This window comes from Hippocampus guttulatus, chromosome 1 (genome assembly GCF_054856545.1).
Source record: "Hippocampus guttulatus isolate MCC_2025c chromosome 1, RoL_Hgut_1.0, whole genome shotgun sequence".
Classification (NCBI taxonomy): domain Eukaryota; kingdom Metazoa; phylum Chordata; class Actinopteri; order Syngnathiformes; family Syngnathidae; genus Hippocampus; species Hippocampus guttulatus.
In genome coordinates, this window is record NC_141261.1 from 19,410,073 (window position 1) to 19,425,722 (window position 15,650).

At 44.0% G+C, this 15,650-nt stretch overlaps 1 protein-coding gene across 4 annotated transcripts; it reads left to right on the plus strand.

Annotated features, from left to right (window-relative positions):
• The first annotated feature begins 2,991 nt into the window (after positions 1-2,991).
• Positions 2,992-15,116, plus strand: acss2 (acyl-CoA synthetase short chain family member 2). 4 transcript variants are annotated; one of them, XM_086116921.1, is made up of 20 exons: positions 2,992-3,010; positions 3,477-3,624; positions 4,174-4,369; positions 5,428-5,519; positions 5,615-5,718; positions 5,789-5,861; positions 6,822-6,897; positions 7,163-7,268; positions 7,788-7,835; positions 9,188-9,325; positions 10,007-10,177; positions 10,359-10,492; positions 10,576-10,708; positions 10,773-10,829; positions 11,538-11,618; positions 11,701-11,809; positions 11,904-11,972; positions 12,702-12,878; positions 13,282-13,356; positions 14,707-15,116. In XM_086116921.1, exons 2-20 carry the CDS (start codon positions 3,498-3,500, stop codon positions 14,832-14,834), a joined length of 2,094 nt encoding a protein of 697 aa, XP_085973047.1. In that variant the 5' UTR covers positions 2,992-3,010; positions 3,477-3,497; the 3' UTR covers positions 14,835-15,116. The 4 variants fall into 4 exon arrangements, with proteins under 4 accessions (XP_085973047.1, XP_085973037.1, XP_085973058.1 ...); XM_086116911.1 differs by lacking the exon at positions 2,992-3,010 and having other exon boundaries at positions 3,025-3,624; XM_086116932.1 differs by lacking the exon at positions 2,992-3,010 and having other exon boundaries at positions 3,025-3,624; positions 7,791-7,835.
• The last annotated feature ends 534 nt before the right edge of the window (positions 15,117-15,650 follow it).

Below are 15,650 nucleotides of genomic sequence, written 5' to 3' on the forward strand. Positions count from 1 at the left end.
CGAGTGGTGTTTTGTTATTGGACTTCTGTGCTCGTCACGGACTGTCCATAACGAACACCTTGTTCAAACATAAGGGTGTCCATATGTGCACTTGGCACCAGGACACCCTGGGCCGTAGTTCGATGATCGACCTTGTGGTTGTATCATCGGATTTGCGGCCGCATGTTTTGGACACTCGGGTGAAGAGAGGGGCAGAGCTGTCAACTGATCACCACCTGGTGGTGAGTAGGCTCCGATGGTGGGGAAAGATGCCGGTCCGTCCTGGCAGACCCAAACGTATTGTGAGGGTTTGTTGGGAGCGTCTGGCGGAATCCCCTGTCAGAAGGAGTTTCAACTCCCACCTCCGACAGAGCTTTTCCCATGTTCCGGGGGAGACGGGGGACATTGAGTCCGAGTGGACCATGTTCCGTGCCTCTATTGTTGAGGCGGCCAATCTGAGTTGTGGCCGTAAAGTGGTTGGTGCCTGTCGTGGCGGCAACCCTCGTACTCGCTGGTGGACACCAGCAGTAAGGGATGCCGTCAAGCTGAAGAAGGAGTCCTATCGAGCCTTTATGGCCTGTGGGACCCCAGAGGCAGCTGACGGGTATCGACTGGCCAAGCGGAACGCAGCTTCGGTGGTCGCCGAGGCAAAAACCCGAGCGTGGGAAGAGTTCGGTGAGGCCATGGAAGCCGACTTCCGGACGGCTTCGAGGAAATTCTGGTCCACCATCCGACGTCTCAGGAGGGGGAAGCAGTGCACCACTAACACTGTGTACAGTGGGGATGGGGCACTGCTGACTTCGACTCGGGACGTTGTGAACCGGTGGGCAGAGTACTTCGAAGACCTCCTCAACTCCACCAACACGTCTTCCTTGGAGGAAGCAGAGTCTGAGGACCCTGAGGTGGGCTCTCCTATCTCTGTGGTTGAAGTCACCGATGTGGTTAAAAAGCTCCTCGGTGGCAGGGCCCCAGGGGTGGATGAGATCCGCCCGGAGTTCCTCAGGGCTCTGGATGTTGTGGGGCTGTCCTGGTTGACACGCCTCTGCAACATCGCGTGGTCAACGGGGAGAGTGCCTCTGGATTGGCAGACCGGGGTGGTAGTCCCTCTTTTTAAAAAGGGGGACCGGAGGGTGTGTTCCAACTACAGAGGGATCACACTCCTCAGCCTCCCTGGTAAGGTCTATTCAGGGGTGCTGGAGAGGAGGGTCCGTCAGGAAGTCGAGCCTCAGATTGAGGAGGAGCAGTGTGGTTTTCGTCCCGGCCGTGGAACAGTGGACCAGCTCTACACCCTTAGCAGGGTCCTCGAGGGTATGTGGGAATTCGCCCAACCAGTCTACATGTGTTTTGTGGACTTGGAGAAGGCGTTTGACCGGGTCCCTCGGGGAGTTCTGTGGGGGGTGCTTCGTGGGTATGGGGTACCGAACCCCCTGATACGGGCTATTCGGTCACTATACCACCGATGTCAGAGTTTGGTTCGCATTGCCGGCAGTAAGTCGGAATCGTTTCCAGTGAGGGTAGGACTCCGCCAAGGCTGCCCTTTGTCGCCGATTCTGTTCATAATCTTTATGGACAGAATTTCTAGGCGCAGCCGAAGCGTTGAGGGCGTCCGTTTTGGTGGCCTCAGTATTGCATCCCTGCTTTTTGCAGATGATGTGGTGCTGTTGGCTCCTTCAAACGGGGCTCTCCAACTCTCACTGGAGCGTTTCGCAGCCGAGTGTGAAGCGGTTGGGATGAAAATCAGCACCTCCAAATCTGAAACCATGGTCCTCAGTCGGAAAAGGGTGGAGTGCCCCCTCCGGGTCGGGGGAGAGATCTTGCCCCAAGTGGAGGAGTTTAAGTATCTTGGGGCCTTGTTCACGAGTGAGGGCAGGAGGGAGCGAGAGATCGACAGGCGGATCGGTGCAGCGTCTGCTGTGATGCGGACGTTGTATCGGTCTGTCGTGGTGAAGAAGGAGCTGAGCCGAAGGGCGAAGCTCTCAATTTACCGGTCGATCTACGTTCCAACCCTCATCTATGGTCACGAGCTATGGGTCGTGACCGAAAGAACGAGATCCCGGATACAAGCGGCCGAAATGAGTTTTCTCCGCAGGGTGTCCGGGCTCTCCCTTAGAGATAAGGTGAGAAGCTCGGTCATCCGGGAGGGGCTCAGAGTCGAGCCGCTTCTCCTCCACATCGAGAGGAGCCAGATGAGGTGGCTTGGGCATCTGATTCGGATGCCTCCTGAACGCCTCCCTGGTGAGGTGTTCCGGGCATGTCCCACTGGGAGGAGACCCCGAGGAAGACCCAGGACACGCTGGAGTGACTATGTCACCCAGCTGGCCTGGGAACGCCTCGGGATCCCCCGGGGAGAGCTGGAAGAAGTAGCTAGGGAGAGGGAAGTCTGGGCTTCCCTGCTAAAGCTGTTGCCCCCGCGACCCGGCCCCGGATAAGCGGTAGAAGATGGATGGATGGATGGATGAGGGCTGGGTTAGTTGAGTAGGGGTGACGTCATAGAGAGGGGACGAGCCAGGTTGGGGGGGGGGTCGGCTCAAGCAGTGAGTGAGTGTGGAGCGCATGGATGTGAGTTGTGGCTAGCAGCAGATCCTGTGAACGTGTCTTAATTGCTGCCTCTTTTTGTTTATTAAAAATCGAACAGATTGCATCAGCGACTGCGTGCATCCTTGACCACATTGAAGAGCATTACAGTACATTATACTTGGAGAAACTAGCATTTGAACACGCATTTTAACTAGGTGATTTTACTACCTGGGATGGTTGCATTCGCTTCTATTAATAATCTATACATTACCAGGAAATGATAGAGTAGGATCGCCATAAAATATTTTATCTCGATAGGAACAATAAAAAAAAAGAAAATTTTCAAGGTTTTGTAGAGTCGGAGCTTTCAGATGATCCATTGAACATCTTGATTGGCTGCTGGACGGGAGTAGCGAACATTGTTACTTTTATTGGACCACTGAGAGTTTTGCAAAATCGGTGGTTTAGCGAACACACCACGCTTCTGATTGGCTATGGCCGGGTGTAAACGGAGGTCAGTGCCACTCATTGTGCTTGTCAAATAAGGGGGAAAAGTAGACTTTGCCACCACCAAGGCTCACTTAAGGACTCGGTCACCACTCCTCATCTACTTGGCCCCCGAAGAGCCAGAGGCCCATTTGGAATTTCGATGTAACTTTTAAAAACAAAGTGAAACAACTCAAATGACAAAAAGGCGGAACCTTGTCGTCATCGTCGCCTGTAACACGTCTCTGCTATTTTAGCTCGTTAGCTTAGCGACGCCTGCGTCCTCCACGTAACATTTCTGCAGACCACTTCGTCTCTCTTTTTCTTTTTTAATCCAAGCATCATCACACCGAAGCGACGCAAAACCAGCAAGGGACACTCTTTGTTTTGCTAACGTAACCCCGGGGGAAAACAAACAAACCAGTGGAGTCTTGAGTGTAGCTAAACTAGCGCCTGCTCGCACTCGCAGTGATTCATTCTGTGGTTCTTGTTAGCATCCAAGGCATCATCTGAATATGATTCCCGACAAGGCGCCCGAGGACGACGTCTTTTACGGGGGTGAGGAGATGCGCAGGGGGGCTCACGTCCCCACCTTTGAGAAGTTCAAGGAAATGTACATGCAATCCATCGAGGACCCTGACAGTAAGTGTGACGCGACCGCCAACTAGTCGCTCGTCAACGTTCAATCGATGGTGTGCAATTGATTAATTATGTGTTGAAGCAATTCCTGCACAACCACTGCAATCACTGATAATTCATGAAACATTAAAGTACTAATTAGTGCAAGGGGCACTGGCAAGAAAAAAACACGTAAAAATGATTTATCTGATGCACAAAGTCATTGGATAACACTGAAAATGAACATTTAAAAAGAAAATAATATGAAAAATCTTAAAGGGCAGAAATAGTGATTAGCACGTCTGTCTCACACCTCAGAGATGCAGGGTTCGAATCTGTGCTCTGCCCTTCCTGTGTGGAGTTTGTGTGTTCTCACTTTGCTTCCGTGGTTACTCCAGCTTCCCCTGCATTACAAAGAACATGCATGTTGTGTTCATTAATTTAAAAAGACACAAATAAATAATTGAGTAGTGCCCAATGATACTTATTATGGTCCCTCCCACATTCTTTTAAAACACAATTAACTCCACCTCCTAGCTCCTTGGCATGCGTAATTGTCTCATGGGCCCACAGAGTTCTGGGGCGACATGGCCAAGGACTTCTTCTGGAAGGCCAAACATACGGGTCGATTCCTGGACTACAACTTTGACGTGACCAAAGGTGAGATTTTCATCAAGTGCATGGAGGGAGCATCCACCAACATCTGCTACAACGTCCTCGACCGCAACGTACACGACAGGAAGTTGGGCGACAAAGTGGCCTTCTACTGGTCAGTATGATCCTGACAACCCAGCAATTAAAACCTTGTTCTGCATAAGATTGATCGTTAGGTATTGAAAAGTTGTTTGTGTAGTAATGGAAACATTATGCACTTTCGGGTTTTAAGGGTTCCCAAGTGTACTAATAAAAGCACACAGACGTTCTTGTGTCAAAATCCACAAGGTATGAAGAAACACAGACCACTTAATATACAATAAGTTGTCACACACTACTTGAAATCACTGTGTTTGGAGTTAGGGGGGGGCGTTTGTGTCTCGTGTAATTGCTGATTATTGTTTTTGTTACAATGACGACTGCAACTACGTTATTGGAGTGGATACTTGGTGACTCAGCCTTGGAAAAAGTATTCCTGATTCAAAATGTATAGATGAACATCCAAGACAGGATAAAAAACATTATTAAATGTAGTTGTATGCCCAATTCGCGTGGGGTGTTCAGGATAAAGTCATCTTGTACATCTTTCTGTAGTTTATGAAATTAAAACCACTTGGCTCAATCTTTATTTCCAGAGCACTTTAAAAAAACACAACAGCTGATGAATTATTATTTTTATTATTATTTTTTTTGCCATTTGTTTGACCACCAACATTTTCATTACTTGACCATGTTCTCCTTTTCAAAGAACCTCAACATTTTTTTGGCATTATTTTTGCTATCTGACATGCTTACTTTTTCCCTGTGTCACATAATTGAAATGAGCATTTTGATAGAGACACTGGAAGGTGCACCTGATTTACCCCTCTTGCCCTCCAGCCTCTTTCCCCAGCCGTGGCGGGGATGGAAGCGGCCACCCCATGAGTTGTGGCGGCACGCTGTCTGGCAAGCAGAGTTTCAAATCAGAGTTTCTAATCTTAGATCTGAGTCTGATGTGCCAACCACTTATCTACCTTACTACCCCTCAACTAAACCAACTTAAAAAAAAAAAAAGTAAAATGTGCATCAGATCAAAGTAATTCCTTTGAACTGTTTGCGAATTAAAATCATAATGAAATTGCCACATCTTTGTCTTGAAGCTAATTATTATTTTGTTTGTGCTTGTTTTTGCAGGGAAGGCAACGAGCCCGGTGATGAGGTGACGGTGACATACAGAGAGCTGCTGAACAGTGTCTGTCGCTTTGCTAACGTCCTAAAGTCACAGGGTACTTTTGGCGCTTCCACTTAATCACGAGCCCATCTGCAGCGACTAAATGTGATGCTCATTTAATTGTACATTGTGTACATTTGTGTGCGGCAGGTGTCAAGAAAGGGGACCGAATAGCCATTTACATGCCCATGGTGGTGGAGTTGGTGGTGGCCATGTTGGCCTGCGCTCGCATCGGAGCCGTTCACTCCATCGTGGTATGTCGGGAGCGGGAAGCGCAGGTCTGAGCGTGCAGATGGGAAATTATGTTGAAATGCCCTCTGATAGTTTGCAGGTTTCTCTGCTGAGTCGCTGTGTGACCGGATTGTGGACTCGCAGTGTTCGCTGCTCATCACTGCAGGTGAATTCACATGCCTTTTTGTCCGCGCCAGCATAAAATGGAATAGTGTAAATCAGGGGTGCCCAACTCCTTTTGACCGAAAATCTACTTTTCAAGCAACCAACCTCCCGAGATTGAGCCGTTCCTGCATGTGTACACATAGACACATACGCGCGCACACGCATGCCATGATGAGCAACAGTCATAACGGCTCAGAACATGAACGAAACGGAAAAAGAAAGTAGATACAAGTGTGTGTGAAAAGGAAATCACTGCCTACCTTAGTAAAGAACTGACGTAGGGGTATTTTTTCAAGATGTTAAGTGCAAGACCACCATCGTAGCTCACGCGTACCGTTTTAAAATGCTTCTCCTGGCGCTCCATATTCCCATTCTTTGCCAGTGCCATTGGTGAATTGCAGATGAAACAAACTTTAAATGAGAGAAATAAAATAAAAAACATCGCAACAGCTCTGATCGCAAGCTGCAATTGCAGACTGGTAATTGCTAACAACTTCCGGTGATAATACACACACACACACAAATTTAACCTTTTCTTGTTACCAAACTCGTCATTACTGTAACTTATGCTGAGAGGGAAGAAATTTCATCTGTGCTGTAAGTTACACATACGTACAGCACATGTGACAAAGTTGTATTCCATTAAACAATAGGTGAATAAACCGCTATTCTTGATTTCTTTATATGGTTTCAGTCATAACGGCCCTCCAAGGGAAAATAATTCAAATCTGACCTGCGACAAAAATGAGTTTGACACCCCTGCAGTAGACCAAGCATTGCAAAGTCTGTTTCTATCACTTTTAAATGTAAAATGTCACTTAAAGAGGCTTATTTAGTTAGTACCAACTGTTGGAATTCTTGAAAGAGGCTATATAGTCATACTCGTTATTATTGGGTGTGATTCTTACCCCCCCCCCCCCTCCCTTGTTTAAAAAGAATTGTGATTGGCACCCTTCTTTAGATGGCTTCTACCGTGGGGACAAGCTGATCAATTTGAAGCTCTTAGCGGATGAAGCTCTGCAGAAATGCACAGACAAGTACTCTTGACGCACGCACATTTATTTCAATATTTGTTATTGTTTTGTCTTTTTTTTTTGCCTTAAAAATGACAAAATTGAGTTACTGATAACGAAAAACCATTTTTTAATTTATTTTTTGCCATGCATGCGTTTCATAGGAAAGAAACGGCTGGTATTCATGATGATGCTTGCCGCTTCACATTTATCCTATAACAAATAAGAAAAACGGTTAAGACGATGTAGTGTCAATTCTTTTTTTTTTTTTTTTTTTTTATGCGTCCAGAGGATTCTCACTTGAGAGGTGCATCGTATTGAAACATTTATCCAAAGAAGAACAAGACCCTTGCCTTAGCTCTCCTCCCGCCAAACGCCCTTGTCCTGACCTCCAGGTGAGCTTCTTTTTCACGCACTCATTCCTTTGATAAACCACCGAATCCCAAAAGTGAAACATTTTCGACTGGTCGGATCCCCAAACTAACCTATTGAAAGATATCATTTTTAAATTTGAGGTATTTCTCCTGGGTCACCTACTGCACAAGTAAAACAAAGCGGAGTCGCTATCTGTAGTTTTTGAAGGCTTTGCCAGCTAAGTTAACAAGGCTTTTTATGTTCTCCTGTTTGCGACGCTCATTTGGTTGCTTTGTATTGATTCTGATGTCATACGAGTATCAAAAGAAGTTTTAACGGTTAAACATAAAAGGTATTAGTCACTGTCATTTTGAAAATTGTAAATCCTTTCCTCTAATTTTTACATTTCACAGTAATTGTTTTAACCTTTACAAAACTGATGGCCTTTGGACTTTTTTTTAGACGGGTTCCATCTCGTGATATTGTTGTTTTCACTTTCCTTTTGAAAATAACCCATCCCCTTCATGATCATCCTTGCTTGGCGTTTCTCCTCCCTCCAGCAGGAGACAGAAACAGGCAGAGTAAGAAAAACTCGTCCTGTTCCACAGGTACTCGTCATCCTTTCAGCCAAAACCCTGCCGCACATTGTGTTTTTTCTTCTCCACCACCAGGGTTGACTCACACAAAAAAACAAATCAAAACAAAAAAAAAACTGCTGAAGGGTAAAAACAATCAAGCTTGCGCTTTTCACGTATGCCTTTTGTGTGTCACACTTGGCATTGACACTGAGATGAAATTACAATGGTGAAGTTAAATTGACTTTTTAAAATATGTTTTCTGTCTTTATGGTGCTTTTTGGAGGCCATAACAACCTGCCTGAAAATCCACCAGTTGTTGCAAGTATCTGTATTTTAGAGGTCCCCAATATGACTTTTAAGTCATTTGGCGGTGCTCCTAGTAAAGTGACAGATGAACACAAGATGTCATCATTAAGCTTGCAGCTTTAATTACACACAACACATGTCAAAGACTTATCGCAAAAATATTTGTACAAATATTGTTGTTTTTACCCGACCTCCCAATTGTGTGTCTGATAGGCGCAAACATCTGAAAAGATGACAATGTCTCTGCTTGGTTATTTCTGGAATCTAACGAAAAAGATTGGGTCTACCGCCAGGTATGGGCGAATTTCCACATATTCTTATTTGTCAAAGAAATATTTTTTTTATTTTTCATGCCGATAACAGTAAGTTAACCAGAAGTATCTTTTACACATTGCTACTGTAACAACAAACCACTTTTCTTTAAAACAATAAATACATTAAGTGGACCCCGAACAATTTAATTGTGATTGATGTATGAAAATGTATTAATTGCTCATTGATTGGCGTCAACTAGCCCTCCCGAATTAGAAGAAACGGTTGTCCATGTTCTCAGATGTTTGTTGGCTTTTTAAATAAACTGAACACTTTTATCTCTTTCCTGTCCGTCATCACACTTGCTTTCCTCACGCATCCAGATTTATTTTTATCAGCATGAAGATAATAGCTAGCAACTTATTTTGCATTTCTTTGCATCATTCCAAATACCGTAACTAATACTTTTGTTGTCTGCCGAGCACTTGAAGTGTGATAACAATCACAGTGCACGTTTCGACTTAAACCACAAGCTGCTGTCACTATTGATTGTCTCACTACTGTTGTAAACATGTCACAGCAAAGAACCACCCCATGTATGGTAGACATAGATGTTGATTTTATTTCTTTTTTGCTCCAATAAACATCACTTGTTTTTCCTTAGCTCATGCTGATGGGTCGTTTCCTGCGTGTTTGGAGACTTATTTGTCTGACTAACCTTTCACTTTTCACTTTTATTGTGAGACTCGGATGGTATAAGACATTAGCTTGTGCGTTTCCTTGTTCAATGTTGGTAACATTGGAATCCTCATACCCCTCGCCAGGTGCCGTGGAACCCGCAAGTGGACAAATGTTGGCATGCTCTGATGGCTGACTCGTCAGACGAGTGTGAACCAGTGTGGTGCGCGTCTGAAGATCCTCTCTTTATCCTCTACACCAGCGGCTCCACTGGCAAGCCCAAGGTAGAGTAAACCACGTGGAATTCATTGGTGAAAACACGAAGGGTGGGAATGGCGGAGTAACTCGCAGATCTAATCTTTTTACCGGTGATGAACAATCAAGTAAAAATCAATGTTGGAAGAAAATCAGCTTTGATGTATCATGATGTCTCCAAAAATTCTTAAAAAAAAAAAAAAGAAAAGAAACACATTTTTGTCATTTCCTTTTTCAAATCATGGTCAAGAATTTTGAGTACTCATCATTAAATAACCATAATTGGTCAACTGTCCGAGAAAACCCACGCAGGCACGGGAAGAACATGCAAATTCGACACAGGAAGGCCAAAGCCGGAATTGAACCCCTGCACTGTGAGGCGGACGTGATTAGCAGTTGTACACCGTGCCACATTTACCAATCAAATAATTAAAACGAATTAAAGCAAAGGAAAAAAACCCACTAGAATTTAAGACAGTTAAAAAAACAAAAAAGAAAAGAATGTTGGCATTTTTGAGAGAACGTCATGGCTTTCCCTACTGGCAGAAATGACACCTTAATGTGTTTTTCACCGACATAGACATTGTGATGTATTGTTATAAATTCAATTTCAAGTTTATAGATTATCGCAGTCGTCGCTCATTCTGTACCCGTAGTAATAAAAAACCAAAATAAAACAACAAAAAAAATGGCATTGTATTATTCCCCAGGGTGTCCTTCACACAATCAGCGGCTACATGCTCTACACCGCCGCCACCTTCAAGCTGGTCTTTGACTACCGGCCTGACGACGTTTACTGGTGCACGGCTGACATCGGCTGGATCACCGGACACTCATACATCACTTACGGGCCGCTGGCCAATGGCGCCACCAGCGTCTTGGTGAGATAGCGTGGGGGGCCGAAGTCATGCTATGCTCAGGGGCGGAGCTGCGTGAGGGTCAATGATGGTCGTGGCTGGCTTTAACAAGATCTGAACATGAGTTGTTTACTTTGTATGTGAATGAGTGTGTGTGTGTGTGTGTGTGTGTGTGTGTGTGTGTGTGTGTGTGTGTGTGTTTCAGTTTGAGGGTCTTCCCACGTACCCGGATGTGAGCCGCATGTGGGGGATTATAGACAAATATCACGTGAGCAAGTTCTACACAGCGCCCACCGCCATCAGGCTGTTGATGAAGTACGGCAGCGAGCCAGTGCAGAAGTGAGCAACTTAATGTCCCTTCTGTCAAACCCCACATCTTGGCGCCACTTCACTTTGACATTTGTGTGTTTGTGTATGAACAGATACAAGCGAGACTCTCTGAAAGTTTTGGGCACGGTCGGAGAGCCCATCAACCCTGAGGCCTGGCAGTGGTACTTCAAGGTGGTCGGAGATGGTAGATGTCCCATCGTCGATACGTTCTGGCAGACAGAGACGGTGAGTTCACTCGGCGGCGTCCCCTGCTGGACACATCTCTATAACTGTGCGTTGTGTCTTCCAGGGCGGACACGTGATGACGCCTCTGCCGGCAGCCACGCCCATGAAGCCAGGCTCTGCTGTAAGTCAATTATAAAGTGAGGAAGTCCACTGTCACACTATTGGAAAATATGCTGCACTTTAACACTTAAAGGTCAAGAGTGAAGGAAACTTGACCAGCCATCATTTGAGTAATACTTAGAGCTAAAGCAATTTCAAGCATAGTTCCCTTAGGAACTATGCATCTTTAATGATTTGCAATGAACAATGCTGCCGATATAATGTGCGGAGTGGCCGGCAGCCTAATAGAACCGCCTTAGCAATGACAATGTAAGACACCAACATACGATAATAATAATAATAATAACACATTTCATTTATCAGCGCCTAAAATGTGTGCTCTCAGTGCGAGTGGGGATACATGGATCAAGTAGGTAATCCCATCGTGTGTAATGTACAGCACGACACAGCATCGAATTTCAAATAATAGCGCTATCCTGTAACAGCAGCCGAAATAGCTTACGGTTAGTCCATTTGCAATAGGTCTCATCTCCAACCCCCCCAAAAAAAAATCTTCTCAATTGAGCTTCCTTCATACCTGCTTCTGATTTGGACCCATCTGTGTGAAATTCCTAGATGCAAATAACTAAAGTTCCAACCCGGGAAATGGCTAAAATGGCTGCTTCATACCAAAATAGCTGACTTCCTTACTGATCAATGTTGGACTTGAGTCCTTGAAACTTTTTTCACACATCCTGGTGGTGGATACCACGAAACCTGTCTCTTTCAGACATTTCCATTCTTCGGAGTCGTGCCAGCGATCTTGAACGAGTCGGGTGAGGAGTTGGAGGGCCCGAGTGAAGGTTACCTGGTAGGAAGCGCCGCCATTTGCATTTCTGCTCGGCTTGGTAGCAGAAGGAAGGGCGTCATGTCTGACTTGTCACTCCAAACAGGTGTTCAAGCAGCCATGGCCCGGCGTGATGAGGACGGTGTTCGGCAATCACGGCAGGTTTGAAAACACCTATTTCAAGAAGTTCCCGGGATACTACGTGACTGGAGATGGTGAGGGGATGCAGCAGTGAGGCGGCGTTGCAATCCATCGCTATGCTGATGATGTGGATGTTTTGTATGGTTTTTGTTTTTCTTCCATGTGCAGGCTGCCGTAGAGACAAGGACGGATACTATTGGATCACCGGGAGGATAGACGACATGCTTAACGTCTCAGGTCAGGGCAACCTCTCTGTGTCTCAGGCCACATCCACATTGAAAAATGGGGGAATATTAAAGAAGGAAGTTTAGTTCGCCCCTCCCCCCTTCAGGGGAGAAAAAAATGAATTCACCCGGGTAGAATTTGTTTTCCTTTTTAAGAGAGAATTTTTTTTTCTAGAAAAAGCATAACATTTTCATGTTTTTAATTGGGAAATAAATAAATACACAAAAGTAAATAAATGAGTCTTCAGAGTTCAAAAAGTTAAATTTTTACCCAAATGGGGAAAAAGTTATAGAAATTAAGTATTTGTATAAATGTATTTTTTAAGTTTTAATTTACAGGGTTGAAGAGCTTTCGTCAGGGGGATAGAAGTATTGAAATGTAACAAGAATATAAATGTCTTTATTCAATAGCAATGTTGGATTTTTATTTTAGTATTTTTTTTACTGTAAGCTTATAGGTGTATTTTTTTCCAAGACAAAAAAAAATTGTTAGTCATGTATAATATTATTTAACATTTGCTGATTGCTGCCAAATGTCAACAGAGCAAGTCCGAATCTGTTTTCAACTGCCTTTCTGAGAGAAACAAAGGTTGAATAACATTTGAAAATTTCAAGAATAAATTTGCGTGAGAGGTGACAGGCAAAACTTTTTCTATTTTCATTTAATGCAAACCCCCTTTTTTTTTTTTCAAGGCCATGTTGTGTAGCCTTCACCTGACAGTAGTTTGATGCGTCTTTGCAGGTCATTTGCTAAGCACGGTAGAGGTGGAGTCAGCATTGGTGGAGCATGAGGCCGTCGCCGAGGCCGCCGTGGTGGGTCGGCATCACCCCGTCAAAGGAGAAAGTCTCTACTGCTTTGTGACGTTACGAGACGGTGTCGCCTTCAATCACACGTTGGCGGTCCAGCTCAAAAATCAAGGTGGCTTCTCTTCAGTAAAATGCTCCGAATTCTCTTTCTGTGTTGTTTTCATGACTTGGCTCAACCTTTTTTTCATAAAGTCAGCACTTATGTATTTGTTGTAATTTTTCTTGAATTGAACTCAATGATGGCCCAATAAAAGGACATTGTGAAATGTGGATTTTTATTTCAGTAGTTTGAGTTCAATTCATAAAAGATGGGTGTAAAAACACAAGTGCTGTTTTATCTTTATTTTTCTGTATTTGCATATTTGGTCAGTATGAGTATGGTGTGCATCATGATATTAAATACTGCTGAGTGTTGAAATATTTTTTACTGCAAAAACATTTTGATTAAAAAAAAAAAAAAGATTTAAAAACTTTCCCTGAAAACTATTGTAAACTAATTGCTTGTTGGTCAACAGTGCGTGAAAAGATCGGTGCCATTGCCACACCCGATTTCATTCAAGATGCTCCAGCGCTACCCAAGACCAGATCAGGTACGGATTGGGGTGCAAAAATCTGGAAATTTCTCAATTGTAGCTGTAGTTATGCTGTGTGGTGACAGGGGAGTTGCTCACTTCAAGTGACAGTTCGGTAGATATTACATAGTAAATATTCTTCAAAAAAAGAGACATCACAAGTGGTATTAAATTCAAGTCAGTTAGATAAAGTCATCTTGGTTATGCTGAACAACTTTGCAGATTCATGGACGATTGTCAGTAGTCTCCTGAGCACTGGCTCCCTTCGCTCGCACAGAGGCAATATTTGGCTATTGATGACTTATAGGTTGGATGGGTTACAGATGAACGTTCATACTGCAGACACATCGCATACATATCCAATTTATACCAAGAGACGAAAGAGGCCCAGGTCGGATTTGAAAAAATCTGAACTGTACTATTCGCACTGCATGAAAAAAATTGATACATGTTGCATATGGGCGAGAAAAAAAATTGAATTGAGTTGGTGTGAACATAGCCTTAGTCATATTTTTGGGGGGAGATTTATTCTACAAAAACCAAGACCAAGTACAGTGGAGTTCAAACTCGCACCCAAAATCCTTGTTCGCTAATTATGGGTGCTTTCGAAAATACACTTTGAACACGCAACTGTTTCATTCCGATTGTTCGGAAACTCAGATCTTTGTTCACTAACATTACGAAATGTCCTTGCATACCTATTTGTCATGTCCTTGTTTACCATGATACTAATGCAGTGTGTTATACCGGAGACAAATTCCTTGTGTGTTCTACATACTTGGCCAATAAAGATGATTCTGATTCTGATTCTGATTCTGAAATGTGCCGTTTGGTTATTCAGAGTGCACCAGTAAAGGAGAGCTGGAGCCCAGTATCTCAGGCTGTACACATGGAAACCGTTCAAGCATGAGCTGCTGATCGCTTTATGATGTACGCTACCCTTGGAAATGAATGGGAGCGGAGGACACTTTGCCTTTCCAAACACACACTTTTTCAGTGATTGTAGGTGTTAGAGTGAATTTACCAACGCCCCCCCCCCCCCCCCCCCCGTTTTACTGGTGACATTTGTTTATCTAAGAATCAGTCACCTTTTCAATGATAACCACTGCCAATAACTCAAATACTCAACAGTAAAGTGAATTGATTTTCAGAATGAAATTCAGTCGGGTATGCCTTTACCATTATTGATCAAAGTATAAGAAAATGACCCAATCCTTCCTCAATCTAGTGGCAGGAATGGAACATTTCCCAAAGATTGGACTTTTTCGTTGTCAGTTTTGAGACGGCGATATATCTTGAAATCGGTTAACTGGCCCATGCCTGATTTATGTATCGTAGTCCTTATCCCTAAAGTGTTGTCTCTTCCAGGCAAGATCATGCGCCGCGTGCTGCGCAAGATCGCCGGCGGCGAGCGGGACCTGGGCGACATCTCCACGCTGGCCGACTCTTCGGTGGTAGAGCAGCTTTTCCAGAACAGATGCTCCACGCCCGTGTGACAACATGCCAGGATACCAGATCCGTTGACTTACTCATGACCTGATCTTCTGCTAACAAAGGACAATAATTGAAGAGCAAGGTGTGACTGTGCGAGGCTGAATAGATACCTTTTTTTTCACTCTCTGACACACACCCAATATGAATTAAGCTTACTTTAATTTATGTTGTAAAATGTTTTTCCTTAATTTGCTTTGTGGCATGTCTGCTCTTTGTATTCTTTTGGGTTTTTTTCTTTGTTGTGTTTTTAAACAAATATGTTTTTAATTAAAACATAAAAAAGATGTTTGTGGTCTGGTCAACTTTGTCTTCAAAGTGTGCGCTCGTACAAGACTGTACAAGGCTGCAGGCATTGCTTAAAACAACATTTATGTTTTGGTTCATTTTCATCTAACGGCATCATTATTGATCCAATAACGGTAAATACACCTGTAAAAAAAAAAAAAAAGACAAATCTAATTTGGCATTTCTTTTTAATGCTGCCATGATTATAAGATAAGATAAGAAAACCTTTATTAGTCTCGCAATGGAGAAATTCCCGATTCACAGCAGCAAAGTTATGAAAGGAAGAAGTAGAACAACAAAATATAGGAGCTGCTGGAAAGGCAGCCACTCACGCGGCTTAAAATCATAAAATCAATCTTTTATGATTGTGTGAATGGGTGCCATGCCGAAACACCCACGCTAAAAATCCCATGATGATGTAAAACATAGGTGTCAAACTCGGGTCCTGGAGGGCCGCTGCCCTGCATGTTTTCCAAGTCTTCCTGTTGCAACACACCTGATTCAAATGATCAGATCATCAGCAAGCTCTGCAG